The sequence below is a fragment of the Puma concolor genome, chromosome B4 (assembly GCF_028749965.1).
Source record: "Puma concolor isolate L17-30 chromosome B4, mPumCon1.1.hap2, whole genome shotgun sequence".
Taxonomy (NCBI): Eukaryota; Metazoa; Chordata; class Mammalia; order Carnivora; family Felidae; genus Puma; species Puma concolor.
The window spans coordinates 65,305,997-65,326,020 of NC_141673.1; the positions used below are offsets into that span (position 1 = coordinate 65,305,997).

The 20,024-nt window shown below is 40.7% G+C and overlaps 1 protein-coding gene across 5 annotated transcripts in view; it reads right to left on the reverse strand.

Annotated features, from left to right (window-relative positions):
- The window catches only part of DIP2B (DIP2 acetate--CoA ligase B (putative)), a 226,647-nt gene that overhangs the window by 30,911 nt on the left and 175,712 nt on the right, over positions 1-20,024 (reverse strand). For all 5 annotated transcript variants that reach the window (XM_086713406.1, XM_025930846.2, XM_086713405.1 and 2 more), the window contains 10 exons: positions 19,734-19,798; positions 17,603-17,696; positions 16,995-17,114; positions 15,268-15,382; positions 14,310-14,449; positions 13,514-13,650; positions 10,153-10,233; positions 6,863-6,990; positions 4,924-5,038; positions 944-1,145 (listed from right to left, as the gene is read on the reverse strand). In XM_086713406.1, coding sequence (XP_086569532.1) covers positions 944-1,145; positions 4,924-5,038; positions 6,863-6,990; positions 10,153-10,233; positions 13,514-13,650; positions 14,310-14,449; positions 15,268-15,382; positions 16,995-17,114; positions 17,603-17,696; positions 19,734-19,798 — 1,197 coding nt within the window. The remainder of the gene's footprint in view (positions 1-943; positions 1,146-4,923; positions 5,039-6,862; positions 6,991-10,152; positions 10,234-13,513; positions 13,651-14,309; positions 14,450-15,267; positions 15,383-16,994; positions 17,115-17,602; positions 17,697-19,733; positions 19,799-20,024) is intronic.

Genomic DNA, 20,024 nt, shown 5'->3' on the forward strand with positions numbered 1-20,024 from the left:
TTGTTTTCAGGCATTCAGGAAACTAGGATCCTTTTATTAACTTCTCCATTAAAATAAAATAGCATTAAAACCTAATGATTTCATGTTGGGTGAACAGATATTTCAACATGACTGACCACCAATCAATTACTCCTTCCTTTAGCCTCCTACTCAGCCCTTTAACCTCAGAAAGTAGGCAAAAAGGTGAAATGGATTATTTTCCATATGGCAATTCACACATACTTACTTGCATCTTGAATTCACAGGAATATGGCAAATGCAAAATGCATTATTTATCTTGTGCTTACAATCCACAAAATTTCAAAATTAAGTTATCTTGCTCCTTACAGGTATTATAGGCCTAAATCAGACCCCTAAAGCTTAAAAGGAATATGGGATGACTCTAGGCAAGTGATTCCCAACAGAAAGGCAGTATAACAGTGATTCAGAGTGTGGATTTTAGAGTCACAACTGGTGTGAATCTCAGCTCTGCCATTAACTAGCTACATGTCTTTGAGCACAATTCTTAACTTTTCTGAACTTTATTTTCCACAGCTTGGGGCTAACACTTCAGGATCATGTATGTCCAATGCTTAATCTGTATTTGGCTTTTGCTGAACACTCAATAAATACTAGCTATTCTTATTATTATCAGAACCTTCTCTTATAGAACTTGTTTTATTCCAGTCCCACCAGTGGGATTTTGATCATCTTGACCCCATCCTTTATACATCCAGGGGACATGGAGGCACGCTACTGAGAATTACTCAGAAGAGGAAGCCAGGAATAAAGTCAGAGAAGGCTATTCTGCAGGTTCTCAATCCTCCCTGCTTTTGGTCATCTAATGCTATTCTTGTGTTACTACTCTTTGTAAAGTCCAAATCTAGAGAAAGAATCACGCTGAAAAAAGTCAGCTTCTTGAAGTTCTAATTTTAATATGATGTTTTCAAAGCTAGCATATTACCTGGTTGCTTTTGCCGGGGTTTTGGCAAATTGGTCACACATGTATGTGGGCACATGAGGATATTGCAAGGATGTAGAGATCCCTCCAGAAAGAGCTGTTTCGTCTGAGATATATGGATCCCTCCCAGTGGAGTTTTTGGCAATGTATTGGCAGGCACCAGAGCGAGACAATAAACCCCCACTTGATGAATGCTATCGATTGCCTAGAAAGATACAAAGAAAAATATTCAGTGAGATTAATTTTACTACATTTGACATCCTCCTAAAATAATCCATTATTCTACTCTAGGATTTTTCCTTTTCTATCCATTCTGGGTCTAGAATCCATTCTAGGTCTAGAATCTGCTAGATTATTAAGATCTCATACACCTGAAGTTACCTAATTCTTTCAGCAATGGCAGCGATCAACAGAAGAGGGGTAAGGTACGATCTAAATGGACAGAAGTGGATACTGATTTGTAAGCCTCAGTATGTTCTCTCTTAGATAATGTCCAACACCTAGAAATTTGTGTTGGTTATGTTATGTTATGTTATGTTATGTTATGTTATGTTATGTTATGTTATGTTATTTAAGAGTTTATTTTTAAGTACTCTCTGCGCTTAACATGGGGCTTGAACTCACAACACTGAGATCAAGAGTTGCGCACCCCTCTGACTAAGCCAGCCGGGCACCTGATTTGATTCTTTTTTTTTTTTCAACGTTTATTTATTTTTGGGACAGAGAGAGACAGAGCATGAACGGGGGAGGGGCAGAGAGAGAGGGAGACACAGAATCGGAAACAGGCTCCAGGCTCTGAGCCATCCGCCCAGAGCCTGACGCGGGGCTCGAACTCACGGACCGTGAGATCGTGACCTGGCTGAAGTCGGATGCTTAACCGACTGCGCCACCCAGGCGCCCCTGATTCTTTTAATATACAACATAGCTCAGTTCAATAGAGGCAGAGTATTTTTTTTTAATTTTTTAAAAATGTTTTTATTTATTTTTGAGAGAGACAGAGACAGAGTATGAGCGGGGGAGGGGGCAGAAAGAGAGGGAGACACAGAATCTGAAACAGGCTCCAGGCTCTGAGCTGTCAGCACAGAGCCCGACGTGGGGCTCGAACTCACGGACTGTGAGATCATGACCTGAGCTGAAGTCGGACGCTTGCTTAACCGACTGAGCCACCCAGGTGCCCCAGAGGCAGAGTATTTTTATTATGGACATGAGAAGCACTGGAAGTGGGCTCCTGCTTAAGTGGTTCACAAAGTTACCCACAATCCCATCTGCAAAACAATGGGGTGAGGCTACTACACACTGAACCCCAGAGGCCACTGGCCTCCTCAGTGCACTTCCGCTCCCAGCCATGCACCTGTGCCCTCGCTGAGCATCAGCTGGCTTGCTTCTACACCTTTTACGTTTGTGCTTGTTCCTGTGTTCACATAATTTAACTATTATATCAATTGATAAAACTGAGCATAAAAGGACAGAGAGAATTACGCTTTGGAAAGACTCACTGAAGGTAAGCTCCTAAAAAACTACTGTTGATAGACACAAGTTAATTCTAAAAGATTATGTATTCTAGTCCCTTTGCACATACTTGCATTCTAGTCTAACAAATGAAAACAGAAACCAAAACCATGCAATGTGATGTGGTTTATGGAAGAAGGTTGACTGGAATGCAAACTGGTGTATGCATATTCATGCTACTCTCTATCAAATGAAGGAGGATATGTATGTTTTGGGTTAAAATTTAATACTTGAAGAATTTCTCATTTTTATGATTCTCTGCTTCAACCACCTTTTAAAACGCACTGGGCGTGGAGCCTGCTTAAGATTCTCCCTCTCCCTCTGCCCCTCCCCCTCGCGTGTGCATGCTTGTACACGCTCTTCCTCTCAAAAAAATAATAATGAAACTGACCAACTATTAATACCGGTTCCAAACATACCAGCCAAGAGAACTCTACTGTATCACTCATAAGTCTTTCTGAAAATGAGATATAGCCTCAGAAGAATGGACCAACAGTCATAAAAGACAGACAAGGCCTTTTATTAAAATAACTTAATAGGGCAAAGGAATAAACATGAATATCATATTCCTCAGAGTATCCTACTAATCAACAGAGACAACTGGGAAATAGAAAGTCTGGCAGGGTTCCTACGTCTCTGGGTTTAAGAATATACAGAGAGTTAGCAAATGTTATTACATATAGCCTAGATTCCCCACTGAAAATACACCATCTGGCAAGTTATCTATTGACTACTTTCTTTAAAAGGTGCTGAGTTAAGTATTTCGTTCATATTATACATAGATCTGGAGTTAACCTCTGGGCTCTCTCAACTACCAGAACATACGGCGTCCTTACCTTTCTTGTATAGCTCCAAATGCTTTAGGCTGAGAAGCTATGGAGACTAGGGAAATAATGCCCTTTTATTCCATGACCAAATGAGACCCTGAATGACTTTTACAAGAATTTGGATTAGTAACTTAGCATGTAATTTTGCAATAATTCCTGCATATAATTCCTATACTTGCTTTCCAGGGAAAAGTAAGAAATACCTTGGGCAATTTCCTATCATAGGGAAAAAACATCTAATTCATCACAACATTCTACCATTATGCCTCACAATTTATTCTGAATGAAATAAACATTTTATTTGAAAACATGAATGATATGAAAAACACTCTCTATGCAAGTCTGATTCTTAGCCATCTTTCAGAGATCAGCCCACCCCTACTCTTCATAGTCTTTTCTGTCCATCCCATCCTCAGTAGATTTTCTTTCTTGTCTTGTCACTACAAACAGCCTACGCTCTGCCAGCTGATAATTCAGAACCACAGACCTCGAGAATAAAAAGAAATCTTAAAAGTTATCTAGCCCTATCACTCATCTCAGGCTTGCATTATTTCTACAACATGACTACTAACTGGCAGTGAATACATCTAAACGCCCCAAGTAGACAAGTTTATAGATGTTGGGAACACTTAAAATAACACAGAATTTTCTTTGTGAAGGACAGTCCATGTTTTCTTTGGATCATACATTTATCCAACAAATATTTGCTGGGCCTATACTATGCTGATGTGCTAGCATGACTATCAGGAGAGGAGGTTCCAGCCTTCACGGGCCTTTGACCATGGCTGATGCAGCAAACAGTAACTGTGGAATGAAAGGGAATGTTACTGAAAATAGTGGGTCTCTCTAAACTCCTTATTGGAGATGACACTTACGATTATTTTTGATGTTAATAATAATCACTATCGTTATTTACTGAATGCACACAGTATACTTCAAATAATGATCTCATTTAATCCTTCCCACAGCTCCGTAAGATCGTTTTAGCCCCACTTTATGGGTTGAGAAATAAACTCAGTGAGGTTAAGCAACTTGCCTAAAGGTGCATATCTGGTATGGAGAGGTGCTGGGATTCAAAGGCTATAATTTCAAACTGAGGACTAGGCTCTTTTCATCATTCTACGCCTCCTACTCACTCTCCCCCCGCCGCCCCCAACTACTAGTGACACATCCCTTACATGGAGCCCAGATCTTCTCCTTCTCCAGCTCTCTAACTCCACAGGCAAGCTCCTTCAGAGCAAAAATGACATCTTACGTTTGCTGGGATCCCTGCACACTAGGCACCAGGTTACACACACGTTGTTGACAAGTGGATTGATTTCTGTCAAAGATGTACTGCACACGCGGTCAGTTTAAACTTTCACGGGCAGTGAACACTCAGGAACAAAAAAAGTGAGAGAATTTGCTGAGGCAGGTCAATTCAATTGTTCTTGGCAACCTGAGCAGGAAAATCCTATGTAGTCCGGAGGGAGAAATGGTACCGATTATATTACTTTGCTAACAGTACCCAGAATATCTGAGCAGTTACTGGCAGGAAGAAATACGGTGGCATGACTGGCCCAACAAAGAGGAGGCTTCATCAGTGGCTGCCACCACCTCTGACAACAAAGCCAACCTGCTCCGACAAATAACCCCAGGCGCGCTCACCTGCAGCACACGGCTCATCCACTGGAAACTGTCTTCCTCTGAGGCGTCGGGTCTTTGTTCCGCAACCACCACGATGCGCTCATCATAAAATACAGACACAGAAAACACAGCAATTCTAAGAGAGACAGATCAAACACATCAGGACTCCCTTCACAACCAGTCCTATTTGCTTTCCTCAGTTGGAGTTACAGAGAGGAGTTGTCCCCACCACACTACCCAGAAACGAGTGGTTTCGAAAAGAAAATGCCACAGTCATTACCATCAAAATGAGGACTCAAAAAACATGTACTAGTAAGCACCACTGGCACGAACGTTGGGATGCAGTGGTAAGCAAGACAAAGTCCCTGTCTTCATGGAGCTTGCACGTCAGAGACAGAACAAATAAATATAAAAATAACGTCATGTCGTATTACACCAGGAAGAAAGGCAAGGCAGGGCGAGGGGCAGAGCGGTATGCGGGGCGGCTGCGCTCCTGAAGGCGGGGTGGTTGGGGAGCGCCTCCCTGAGGAGCGGACACTGGAGCAGAGACCTGAGTGAAGTGAGGACGCGAGCCATGCGAAGATCTGGAGGAAGAGGTTTCCGGGCAGAAGGAACGGAAAGCGAAAAGGTTCTGAGGTAGGAACGAGCTTGGCAGGTTTGAGGAACAGCAAGAAGGCCAGTGTGCCTGGAGCAGAGTGGTAAGCAGAGAGTGGTGGGGAGAGGTCAGAGCCAGGCCAGGGCAGGCAGGGGGACCTGGCAGGCTGAGGGGAGGGGGATGTTCTGAGTGAGGTCTCCGCTCGAACGTCCCCTTACGAGCGAGGCATTCCCAGACCACCCTAGAGAAACCGGCGAGCGCACTCCCACCCCCAGGGTGTTCTTTCTAGGTGGCCCTTATCACCATCTCACATGTTCTTTCTGTCCCTGACTTTGTAGTTACTCTCGGTTTCCTTCAGTGAGAACGTGAGCTTCACAAGGGCAGAAACCTGGCCTGTTTTGTTCACTGCCACATGCCACACTCTGAGCATGCATGATAGTGGCACACGGTTGGCACCCAATAAATATCTGTTGAAAGGATGCACGAAAGAACGGGAAGTCACCGGAGAGCTGAATGTGCCAGCACATGGGACCATCTCCCTTCCTTCCTTCCTTCCTTCCTTCCTTCCTTCCTTCCTTCCTTCCTTCCTTCCTTCCTTCCTTCCTTCCTTCCACACATATTCATTGAATACCTACCGTGTGCCAGGCGCTGTGCTGAGTGCCGGGGATATAACGGTGACCAAAGACAGAAGGTCGAGTGCCCCACGGAGTTTACATCTCAGAGGAAGCCACGTTATTATAAACACTACACGTTTTAGGAACTGGTTCTCTACTGGTTTCATTAGTTTTTGCTACTTCTTAATGCTTTAAGGATACATATCCATGATTGTAAATAAACTACTGGATAGACATCAACTACTCAAGTATGTACCAAATATCTTTTCTTGTATTAATAAGCAAAGAAAAGAGGGTTTGTAGTTGACTTTATCCATGGAATTTGAAATTAGCACTTAGGTACTACGTCAATCTCTGTGTTAAAATGTTGTAACAATTTAGAGGTGAGTTGTAAGAGAAACAGTTCTCAGATGTAAAATTCCTACAAAATAGCATCTATCTTAGATGATAGTCTGAATGGCACTACTTCTATATTGATGGAATGTAAGAAGTTCAATGTTTTAGAATTCTCCTCAGTATTCAACAAATAGTAATAATTAAAAACTGAAATACAGGATATGGTTATATCTTATTCCTCTCAATTTCAGCCAAACCCAGCCATGTTGAGATAAATATTTAAAGCCCAATTCCTGCTATGCTTAACCAAAAAAACCCCCAATCACTTACTCTACAGAATACAACTCAAATTACCCTGTAAAGATACATTTAGATTCCACTGCAAGTGCTAACATCTGAATTTTGTACTACTCACCTTCCTCTATAAACAGTCTTTATTGATTCAACAGCCAATCCAGTAGCAACAATGTCATCAGCATTATGTCTTCGACCACTAACCATCAGTAACCCATCCATTTTTCCAACCACGAACACCAAACTGCCCTGAAAGGTAATAAAAATTTACCTTGATTTCCATTATTTAAATAGCAAAACAGGTATTTTACTTTCTGCTTTGAAATACAGTTCATCAAAAATGTAAGAAAACAACACTGTATTTTATGGATTCTAAGAAAGTGTTTCATATCTCAGAGATCAGAGGAGGAATCTATAGCATTTTACAAAAATTACAGTATATAAGAAAAGAATTTGTTTATATTTATTCTTACGGAGGAATTTTATAAAAAAGCAACTAGGATTGGGGTGCCTGGGTGGCTCAGTCGGTTAAGCGTCCGACTTCGGCTCAGGTCATGATCTCACGGTCCGTGAGTTTGAGCCCCGTGTCGGGTTCTGTGCTGACAGCTCAGAGCCTGGAGCCTGCTTCGGATTCTGTGTCTCCCTCTCTCTGACCCTCCCTCGTTCATGCTCTGTCTCTCTCCGTCTCAAAAATAAATAAACATTAAAAAAAAAAAGAAAGAAAGCAACTAGGATTCCACACAAGCATATTTTATTTTCTCAGCCATGATTATGTCATATTAGTTCATTTGTACCTATTCACGAGATGGATGCAAAGAAAAAAATTGTTAACTTATTTAATACTGGAATTAGGAAGAGATGAAAACAGCTGAATGTGAGAACACCTGTTCGAGATTTATAAGGGTAATGCTGTTTCCATCTGGCAAGATTAGAAACAGGCTAATAAAGAAAGGTCTGAGAAACACTATAGGAGTCTCTCCAAGAAGATAACATAGCTGCAGGAAATGTTGCTGTCAACGCCCTAAAGACATCACTGTACAAATAATACTTCTCAAAAATTCTCCTAGACCCATTTGCAATAAATTGACTTTTCCATTCATTACACAAGTACTAAATTTCCTGGACAATTGATACATATTCAATTATCTAGTAGTCATCTCTACGTGAATGTCACTTAGTGATTTATTGAGCGCAATGTAGTGCCATATGCTGATTGGGTTATGTAAGTAAGATAGAACTTCTAGACTCAAGAAACCACAGGCTAATCTGAGAAGACAGGAAAGAACCAGCCATTTCCAACACAGTCTGAAAAGTGCTATGGTGGACATAAGTAAAGAGAATGAGACAGACACTGCTCTGTCCATTTCTCCATTTCTTTCACTGCAGTAGAATTTTTAGCTGGGCATGGGTGACCAAAATAAAGATTGCATTTCAGCGCCCCCTTGCAGTTAAGTGTGGCCACGGGACTAGTTCAGATCGGTTCAGATAAAAGGTGTTGCACCTGTCAGAATGGCTAACATTAACAACTCAGGCAACAACAGATGTTGGCGAGGATGCGGACAAAGAGGATGTCTTTTGCATTGTTGGTGGGAAGGCAAGCCGGTGCAGCCATTCTGGATAACAGTATGGAGGTTTCTCAAAAAATTAAAAAGAGAACTACCCTATGACCCAGCAATTGCACTACTAGGCATTTATCCAAGGGGTACAGGTGTGCTGTTTCGAAGGAACACATGCACCCCCTTGTTTATAGCAGCACTATCAACAATAGCCAAAGTATGGAAAGAGCCCAAATGTCCATCGATGGATGAATGGATAAAGGAAATGTGGTATATATATACAATGGAGTATTAGTTGGCAATCAAAAAGAATGAAATCTTGCCATTTGCAACTATGTGGATGGAACTAGAGGGTATTATGCTAAGTGAAATTAGAGAAAGACACATATCATACGACTTCACTCATATGAGGACTTTAAGATAGGACTAAAGATAGGACTAAAACAGATGAACACAAGGGAAGGGAAAGAAAAATAATATAAAAACAGGGAGGGGGACAAACCATTAGAGACTCATAAATATGAAGAACAAACTAAGGGTTACTGGAGGGGTTGTGGGAGGGGGGATGGGCTAAATGGGTAAGGGGCACTAAGGAATCTACTCCTGAAATCATTGTTGCACTATATGCTAACTAATTTGGATGTAAAAAAAAAAAAAAAAAAAAAAGATATGACATGTTGCTCAGTAGCTTCAGGAAATCTTCCTTAAGAGATGGTGGGATATACTCTTTCCCCTGTCCCGTTTTCTGGAATGCAGACGGGATCCTGCAGCTCCATCTTGGACTTCAGTGGTGGAGAGGTAACCTTTAAAAGGAGCTAGGTTTTAGAGAATTTTTTGGTGCTGACAGGATTAGTTAAGACAGTAGGTACAGACTTCTCTTTCTAGGATAGCAATCGTCTTAGTGGCATGCCCTCACACCCCCTGCCCCCATAAATGGTGGGGAAGAAGTAAAATTAGGTCTTTTCTTATGTAACTTGAGCTGGTAAGAGGAGATGAAAGAGTAGGGAGGTAAAAGAGAGGTAGATGGAGACATATGGGTTTAACTATGACCACAAATGTCTGTTACTTACAAAATACAACCCAAACTTCCCACAACATCACGCAAAACCCTTCATAATCTGGCTCTCTGCCTTCTTTGTGGGCTCACAAAACTGTTAACTCTCTGAGAACAGATTTTGTATCTTAATGGTCTCCGTGAACGCAGTGCCTGTGAATACCATTTGCTGGAAAACAAACAGTTAATATTTGAAAAATTTATTATTATACATGGTATAGTGCCGATAATTTGTATGAAAATGCTTTGCACACTATTATGATTTCCCTTTGCTATTTAAAAAATTTTTTAAAAATATTTATTTATTTTTAAGAGAGAGAGCGTGCTGGGGAGGGGCAAAGGGAGAGGGAGACAGAGGATTTGAAGTGGGCTCTGCGCTGAGAGAGGAGAGCCCAGTATGGGGCTCAAGTTCATGAACTGTGAGATCATGACCTGAGCCAAAGTCAGATGCTTAACCAAATGAGCCTCTCAGGTGTCATTCCCTTTGCTATTGAAGGTAACTTTTTTTTAGCGCTCTTCTAACTCAGTGAAACATACAAATCAAATCAAAGAAATGTAGCAAGACTAAATGAAAAGAATTTTTGAAAATAAAAAATATCTCAGCTTAAAGGAGTCAAGTGAATGTGGGTAATGAAAGCAATAAACATTAGGTGAGTTTATGACATTCTTACAGAAACCACTCTGTAACACTCTTTAACACTTCTGAACTAATCTGAATTTGTTCTGTTCTGTGACGAAAACCTTGTAAAGTCTAAATACCTGGATCAGATACACCAAAACAAACATGAATGCATCACTTACCGGCCCTACAAACCCCAGTAATCCTGACCGGATGAAGGGGACGTCCCCAACAGGAGAGCCTGCAGAATTGACTGGAATTACCTAAAAGATAGAAAGCAGTGAAAATCTTAGCTTTTTCTTAAAATATGTATTTGATTTTTATTTTATAAAAAAATTGTTTTGAATGTTTATTTTTTGAGAGAGAGAGAGACAGAGAATGAGTGGGGGAGGGATAGAGAGAGAGAGGGAGACACAGAGTCCGAAACAGACTCCAGACTCTGAGCTGTCAGCACAGAGCCCCACACGGGGCTGAAACCCATGATCCACGAGTCATGACCTGAGCCAAAGTTGGATGTGTAACCAAATAAGCCATCCAGGCGCCCTGTATTTAATTTTTAAAATGTCTTAGAAAAATTATAATAGTAATATACGCTTATTGAAAAATTAAAATGATATAAATAATGACTTCAGTATCCCCACCCCTTTAAGAAAGAAACATTTACAATCTGCTGTATATCTCTCAGACTTTTTTTACACGCATGTATTAATGTAGTAAGAATTTATTAAAAAAAAAAAGAATCCTATTACATATACTGTTTCACAACCTGCTTTTTCACATACTATATATTTTTCACATAACATATGTATTTGGGATATCTCTGAAAGTTGGTGACAGTTGCTCTAGCTCCCTTTGTTCAACAGTCCTGCAACATATCATCGCATGGGGGACAAGACAGAACAGCCCTTGGAGTCCGATGAAAGTTCAACTTCTGGCTCTGCCACTGACAAGTAAGTTCCTGGACTTCTCGAAGCCTCAGTGTCTTTGGCCATAAAACAGAGCTCCCAATGCCTCTCACAGGTTTAGGGTAAAGATTTAGGGAACGTAAACAGATTTGCAGGCATAAGCACAGTGTTTGGCTCAGAATCAGTACTCAGGAAACTACAAGAATTAGTACTATTAGAATGTAAGCCGTCTTTCCGGTGAGGAAGGCCATCTAATTTTACTGTTATAAATGTGCTTTACTGAATATTGCTGTACAGATCTCGGTGTATTTGTACAAAAGGCATGAGCTCTTTGAAGTTTTTCTCACCAGCAGCTTATTTTTAAAGATACACTTTGCTTCGTTTTGTAGTCATTACTAGGTCTTCTGTCCCAGTGAAAGGTTAACCGCACTGGAAAACTCTCTCAAGATTTAAATAGAAAATCCAGTAAGAAAACACTAGAAACTTCAATTTGCAAAACAAAACATAAAAAAACCAAAAAAAAAAACCAAAAAAAAACCCAAAAACAAACCCAAACAAAAGGCAATTGTTTTCTCCTTTTTTGGTTAGGATTTTTATTCTACTTCCCTATCGTTAAATTTATACTGCAGATTTCAGAATCCCTTCATCACTATGGACCTGGCAGTTTGATATTAAAATCTGAGAATTTTGGCTAGGCAGTTGCTCTTATCGGAAAGGCAATGTAATAAAATACTATCGGTGTCTTCAAACACTGCTTAAGGATCTTGTTTATAGTAAGGAAAATGGAACGACAAAAAATTCAGATATTGGAAACATATGCAGTCCAAGCATTTAAATTTTTTTTTCAACGTTTTTTTTTTTTTATTTTATTTTTGGGACAGAGAGAGACAGAGCATGAACGGGGGAGAGGCAGAGAGAGAGGGAGACACAGAATCGGAAGCAGGCTCCAGGCTCCGAGCCATCAGCCCAGAGCCTGACGCGGGGCTCGAACTCACGGACCGCGAGATCGTGACCTGGCTGAAGTTGGACGCTTAACCGACTGCGCCACCCAGGCGCCCCGTGTAGTCCAAGCATTTAAAAAGAAGAAGAGTAGGGTGAGATTTTTTTTTTCTTTTAGGGTGACATTTAAATTAGTGAAATGTATAGACAGCGCAAGTAGTCACTTGTGAGAGCAAAGTTACTGGCGGTAAACGCGTGCTTTAAGAGTTTATCAATGCCCACTCTTATTGAGGTGAGTGGATCGCAACTTCTGAAGGAAGGCCAAGAATGTAATAGTGTTACTGATGATGCAAGGATGGTCACAACAGACAGACATTTAATAATTTACACCATTCTAGGCTGTGTAAACAGATGATGGACAGCCCAGGAGCTCTTCACCTTTTCCAGCTACCACACTATTCATATAGGTAATACTCTCCTGTCAGGTCTATTACAACATAATTATGTAATGGTATGTGCCAATAATGGTATGGTAGATAGATATGCCCTGCCATACTGAGACTGAGAGTCAAGTATAGAAAAAGGAAGCTCAAAGAACTGAAAATTGGCAGTTGGTCATAATATCATGGCCCATAAGATGGAGTTTTCTGTTCCCTAAAAGCTACCCTGTGGCAGGTTAATCCCAATTAGGAAATATAGATAATTCCTTATGCCTGTTCTGATTTCCAGCCCCATTAGGCAAACTTTCATTACTGTTAGTCTTTACACTCAGAACTGTCCGCAGGAAAACAATGTGCTGGTTTCACTAGAACATGAGTTATTTGAGGAGCTCCGTTTGTTTTCCTGAGGTACCAAGCATCTAGAATACTGCTGGGACACACAGAAGGTGCTCAGTAAACATGTGTTGAATGAAAGACTGAATAATGGGAGCAACCTGCCCCTGTGACAGGACAGTTTTTCATCAGTAACTTGGTGTTCTGGTTGGCATCAGTCCTCATAGGCTCAGCTAACTTGAGTCTACTCTGGAGAGATGGATCTGCTGTCACTGTACTCTTAAAATTAAATTTTGGGGCTTATGAAACTCAAAGTATGGCATATTCACCAGAGTGAACTTTTATGAGGCCTTTTACTCTTCATTTATGTAACAGATAAACAGTAATTCTTGTGCACCAGGGGTGTTCTAAGCACTTTACAAACATTAACTCGTTGGGGTGCCTGGGTGGCTCAGTCGGTTAAGCATCTGACTTCAGCTGGGGTCATGATCTCGCGGTTTCCGAGTTCGAGCCCCGTGTTGGGCTCTCTGCTGACAGTTTGGAGCCTGGAGCCCGCTTCCGATTCTGTGTCTCCCCTTTCTCTGCCCCTCCCATGCTCATGCTCTGTCTCTCTCTGTGTCTCAATAATAAATGAATGTTAAAAACAAACAAACATTAACTCATTTAGTCCTCACAACAATGCTATGAGGTATGTACTATGGTTCCTCACATTTTAAAGATAAGGAAATTAAGGCACAGAGAGGTTAAGCAACTCCTCCAAGGTCAGCGAGTAAGTGGCGGACTTAGGATTTGAACTGAGGCAGCCTAGCTCCAGAATACACTTTCTCAGCTGCTATATTGTGCTGTTTCCCATCGGCCAGGTCATTTGACCTAGTGACACCCTGACCTCACTAGATAAGTTCCCCCCCAAATTTAATATCATGTACCTCAAATGTATTTTTTGTCACACCAGCAAGCCCAAAGTACATCATGCCTCCTGTTCTAGAGCTGACACAGATCTCTCCAATTTCATCTGTTTTGCAGAGTTGGGGAGGTCCATCGGGTCTCACAATGCACATCATCCCTAGGGTGCAGAAAATACAGTTAAGAGACAGAGATTCTAGAAAACCTTTGTAAAATAACAGCCTCATCCTTCTGAGCCCAGGAAAGTTTTGCATTTACTGAACGGAATTAAGTAAGAATGCCAAACAAGAATGTCAAAAATAGACCTGATACTACATAGGTATATCTGAATTCCCATCTTTTAGTCCCGATGATAAACAAGTTATTTTTAAAATTCAGCAAATAAAACTATGACAGATGCAGACCACCGCTTTCCAAGACAGTAACATGTTAAAAATGACTACAGTGTCCAAAGAAACAGGTGAAATTAATTTACCCTTGGGCAAATCAAACTCAAACACTCACGGGAGCACTGAGCTCTAACTTTCTGCCAGTCCCAATGTCTTGGCAATTACGGTGAAAACCAGACAACTTTAGTGCAACTCAGTACTTAAGCTTTCCATATGAACAACTGTAATGGAATCATTCATGATGAAATCATACAATACTGCTGGAAAGGAAGTATAATTAGAATCGCTGAACTGTTAGAGAGGCTTTGAGAAGTTAAGAGGCTAAGAACTAAATTTTTTATTCCTGGTTGTGGATCTCATTTTTATCGGGTTCTACTATCTCTAATGACAAATCTTTTTGAAAAACCAAATGGTGCTCCTAAGGACTCACCACCAGGCATTACATGGCCCACATCCTGGACCGTCAGTGCTGAATTTTTATCTTCAGTATTGACCCGTATTACTCCATAGCTCAATCCATTCATTGAGAGAATAGCTCTTCCTGGCAAAGGGGCCCCTGGAACTCCAGGCCTGAAAACAAAATAAACTCGTCAAATTTGGCAAATTAAATGATATCAACGTAAAAGTATGTACATATAAAAGCAAATTTCCTCTGACTACAACACACACACAAAATACTCATTTTCTCCGCCAAAAACATGTTAAATTAATCAAATTCACATGTATAAAGCATGGTCCACATTCATTCAGATGGAAAAAGTAAATTTCAATCTATTATTAAGAATATATTGGCTTGTGTATACTTTCCACACTTCAGATGTAACCAAGGACAACCTATTTTGTGGGTTGTTTTTTTTTTTTTAGATAATTTATATATTTTGAGAGAGAGAGAGAGAGAGACAGAAAAAGAGAGAGGGAAGAAGGGAGAAGCAGATAGAATGGTAGAGACAGAATCCCAAGCAGACACCATGCTGTCAGTACAGAGCCCGACGTGGGGCTTGAACTCATGAACCGTGAGATCATGATCTGAGCCGAGATCAAGAGTCACATGCTTAACTGAACTGAATGAACCACCCAGGCGCCACAAGGACAGCCTATTTCTCATCTAAGATGCTAACTAAGGAGTCTGAAGAGCAAAACAATGCAGAAAAAGAACTCGTTCACAACTATGAGAGAAGAATTAAAGTATATTTTCAGTTTACCAGTTACCCTTACGGCAAGAGTGGGAAAAATAAATGAGATGCTTCCAACTGCTTTACAAAGTCATTTTCACTTTTAGGCTGATGAAGCAGAAAATTAGTTAGCACCTCTTGTCATCGCCCAGTAAATAGCACACATCTGATTAAAGTTGTAACACACATCAAGAACACTGACATTCTGCACAATACCTGCGGATTGCGACAGTCATGGCTTCAGCAGAAGTAGCACATGGACAGATGGCCTCAGGTTTCAGTCCATGGCTTTGGAATAGACTCAGGAAGGCATCACAGGATGACACAGACCCTAAGGAGTTGGAACAAATCAACGTGAAAGCTAAAATTGTGATTTTCATTACTGTAGAAAATTGGTGGAGTGGAGAGCCAACACATTTGCTTTTCATGAGACTCTCACTGTACCTCCTTAATTCCATACAGATATTTTATTGTGCCTGTGAGATGGTGGATACATTTCAAGGACAAATAAATGCTCAGTCAGCCCATAAAAGGTCACTGACACTATTTAAAGTCACAACTTGGAATAGGGCTGCTCCTACCAAACCGTGCAATCAATAGCAGAGATGTACTGCAGCCATTCTCTTCTATGCGATAATCTCAGATTTGTTTCTAAGGTCAACCCCACATCTGTGTTTATACCATTGTGACTACTGACAGAAATGCACTTACAGCAAAGAGCACAGTTTCTTTTTTTTTAATTTGAGAAAGACGAGAGAGAGAGAGAGAGAGAGAGAGAGAGAGAGAGAGAGAGAATGAACAGGGGAAAGGGGCGGAGGGGGAGAGAGAATCATCTTAAGCAGGCTCCATGCTTGGTGCAGAGCCTGATGCAGGGCTCAATCCCATAACCTCGGGATCATGCCCTGAGCCGAAATTAAGAGTCAGATGCTTAACTGACTGAGCCACTCAGGCGCCCTGAGAGCATAGTTTCTAACACTTTACCTGATTCTACTGTGTGGAGGCTCAGGTGTTTGTGCTTGGAGGGAAAAGCAGGTAACATGGTAAGATTTCCAAAAGCTTTCCCCAAGTCCTTTGATTTGTTCATAGGGGGAATTTATATAAAGTCCAGACACTTGGGTTACATCAAGTCAACTTCTTATCACTCCTTATAGTCACATGATAGAAAAAGGATATAAATGAGTGAGCAATAAGGGGTGTTTCTGAAAGCTTATAAAATGTGGTATATCTATTCAATGGAGTATTATATGGTAACGAAAAGGAATGAAGTATGAACACATGCTACATTGAGGAATCCTGAAAACATACTAAGTGAAAGAAGCCAATCACAAAAGGCCACATACGGTATATGAAATGTCCAGGGTAGGTAAGTTTGTAGACAAAGAAAGTAGATGAACAGTTGCCTAGGGCTAGGGAACAGAGAGGGAGAAATAAGGAGTGACTATCAATGGTTATGTTTTTTTTTGTTTTGTTTTGTCTTGTTTTGTTTTAATGCGGGGAGGTAATGATGTTCTAAACTTAGTTCATGGTGACAGTTGTATAACTGTGCATATCCTGAAACCACTGAACAGCACACTTATTTCTTTATACATTTCTTCATTTACTAAATGTTTTTTTGACAGAGAGAGAGCGAGCAAGTGATAGCACAAGTGGGGGAGGGGCAGAGAGGGAGACAGAGGATCCCAAGCAGGCTCTGTGCTTACAGCACAGAGCCCGATATGGGGCTGGAACTCACAAACTGTGAGATCGTGACCTGAGCCGAAGTTGGATGCTTAAAAGACTGCGCCACCCAGGAGCCTCTGAACCACACACTTTAAATGGACGAGTTTTATGGTATGTGAATTACATTTCAATACAGATGTAAAAAAATGCTTACGGAAAGGGGGAAAAACCTCAACCTACCAAAGGAAAGGCTATTCCCACACACACACTCTAGAAATACTCACAGGGATTAGCTCCATCAGTTACAATTAACATCCGGAGGGAACTCAAGCTGACATCTCTTTGGTCCCGATGTGCCATCATAGCCCAATGCAAGTCTCGACATTTTACTAAAGCTACTTTGGCTATAAATTCAAAACGGATAAAGTTAACACACACATACATGCTAAAACTGGTGTGCATTTAATACACTATAATAAAAACATTTTTACTTATTTTAGGGATCATGATTTTCACTTAGAGAAAATAAAAAAGGCTTCAAAGAAATTGTGCCAGGTGCTCTGAAGCAGTAGCAACTGACACGGACGCACAATTGTTTTGCTTACTGTGACCTGCAGGCAGGCCACATAGCTCGGCCAAGGAAACTCTGAACACTGAAACACCTAATGAATCTAATTCAGGGTTCAGATTCAAGCAAATTCACCTCGGCTCATAAGAAAGGACATCAAGTGAGATGAAACAGACAACATACCTAATTTGATAGTGATTGAACTCTAAAACCCGTCAAGCCACCAAGGCACAGAATTATGTCTCCAGAAGAGCAATTTGAAAATCCCTGAAATCTCAGTTCAAACAGTCACATAATTAAAGCTCAGATGTTGTGTGCAACTACCTTTGTGGGCATGTACTCTCTGGACCCAAGAGAGCGGGCAAGTCTTCATAACAGAGTAGGGTACACTAATTGTATGCATCTTGTTCATTACATTCTGAAAAAGCAAAGAAAGACAAAAAGTAATCAATACCCAACATACTCAGCATCTTAAAACTGAACTATCATTAATGGTTTTAGGCACAGAAGTAACATATGCTCTTTGAAAAAAACCTGAAATATTAACTCTAAGGCTGAAGTCTTATTTGCTATCTACCCTTAAACCTGGTTCGTTCCTCTCCTCCTCAGAGATTACCGGTTATGAAACTGGCATGTATCCTCCGGGCCCTTTTGCTGTATAACTCATATATATTTGTCCACAAAGGAAGATAAAAGCATTTTTAACATTAAAAGGCATCATATCATACATAGATTGGCAGCCTGCTTTTTTTTCACTTAAAATGTTTTAGAGCTAAATCTGTGCACACGAGTATAAGAGATCTACATAATACTTCTTGAGCTGCTGCATACTATTCCACAGTATGACTATAGCACAATTTATTTAGGCATTTCTCTATCACTGACAACGTTTTGCTATTACAAACAGTGTTTCTCAAGGAACATATTTATACTCACTTCCCTGCACACGTGTGCAAGTGTCTGTCTACAGTAGATACAGAAAGTAGGTACTGCTGGGTCATAGGATATGTGCTTTTAAAATTCACCAGATACTGCCAAACTGCCCTCCAACTCGCTAAGCACTTTCATCATGCACATGCTCACTACATCCCACAAAGAGCTGGCTATTACAAAGCAAGAAATCAGCGTTTCCCTGATTCTTAAAGGAGGATCTGCTCAGACTTCTTAAGTGTTTGGGTAGATAAAGCTGAGTGAGCTGAGTGAGTCATGGAATTTGGTGTCTCTCCTGCCCCCCAAACCGAATATACACAGGACCCCGGTTCCCAAAGAGATCCAGCCCACAGAGTAATTAAGTCTTGGTATTTAGATTGGCCATTCTGATCATCACCTAAGTGGCCCCCCAAAATACAAGACACCACTGTAAACCTCTTTTACCTCCTTCCCCCACGTTTCTAGCTGTGATGACAAATTTTGGGATTTTCAAGGACAAAACGGTGTTAATACTAGTTCTTCTACACGTCCCCATCTTGCTCTTTGTATCACAGGTAGAAAATTCTCTCTAACCCCTCAAAAGGGTGTTTTAACCAATCAAAAGGGCTTCAGAAATGAGCTAGAAATTATGTACACTGAAGGAACAGGCTCTTACTACTTTGAAGTGTGTCCTGGGTGAAAAGGGATCCTCCTCCTCCTCCCCTAGGCTTCATTTGCTACTCTTTCTCAGATTCCTGCAATACGCAAGGAAGTTGGAAGAGACAATCTCTTGAAGGTCCTCTTCAACTTTTGGACCCTTTGTCTCTCTTCCTTCCAAATCAGCACGCTATATATGGTAGTTTTTCCCATTGAAATGTCCCCTCTTTACCTCCACCCACAAGATATCGCCATATGGCTAAATCTTGCCCATTTTTCAAAGTCCAACTCAATTGTCGCTCTTCTATAAAAATGGCCTGATGCTGGAGGTGGGAGGGACTCACCTTTCTCTAACTCCCACAGCATGTTACCTGTTCCTCTATTGTGGAAAGGAGCTGATCTACCTTGTTACTTTACTCTTTAATTGTTGCTTGGAGTCATTCAATATATTTTGCCCAATGGAAAAGTTAGATGTCATTAAGCACAGTTACCAGGATCTAAATACATTCATGTAAATCCTTTCTTCAGAAAAGAGAAGAAGTAAATCTCAAATGTACTTTAATCATACATATATAGTCATTTGTAGAAAAGTGGTACTATAATAGTTTTGAGCCGTCATAGCAAATGTTTAAAAAATTTTTGATCCTAAGTTCTCCTACACAGTTATGTGAAGAGTATGTCCAACCACACACTGAAGAAAAAACAGAATTACATTCTCCTTTAAAAAAGTTACCATCTGTATTACAAAATTCTTCTGGAAAATATTATTGATTTTGGGGGGAATTACATTTCAAATAACCACTGGGAGATGGTCTGGTTACACAGCTTACATACCAACCTGAATTATAAGCACAATTTACACTAAAGGCCATAATTCTGAGGAGCTTACCGCAAACATGCCATGCCATAGCCCGGCATCCTTCTTAAAGTCTAAAACATTTACCACTGTCTCCCCTAAGATTGAAAAAATAGGAAAAAGGAAATCATCTTCAGTGTTAAGCAGCAGATGTGTTTCATTTGTCTCTATTAAACAACTGATTTTATATTTCTGAAGAAATCACTAAAAGCTTCTGATTACTTGAGGCTCCCCTCAAACTGGCTAGGGGACCGATCACAGGGGAACAAGGTCACAGAAGAGATAAGGAGTCTGAAACTTATTATGACACAGGCACTGTCTTCC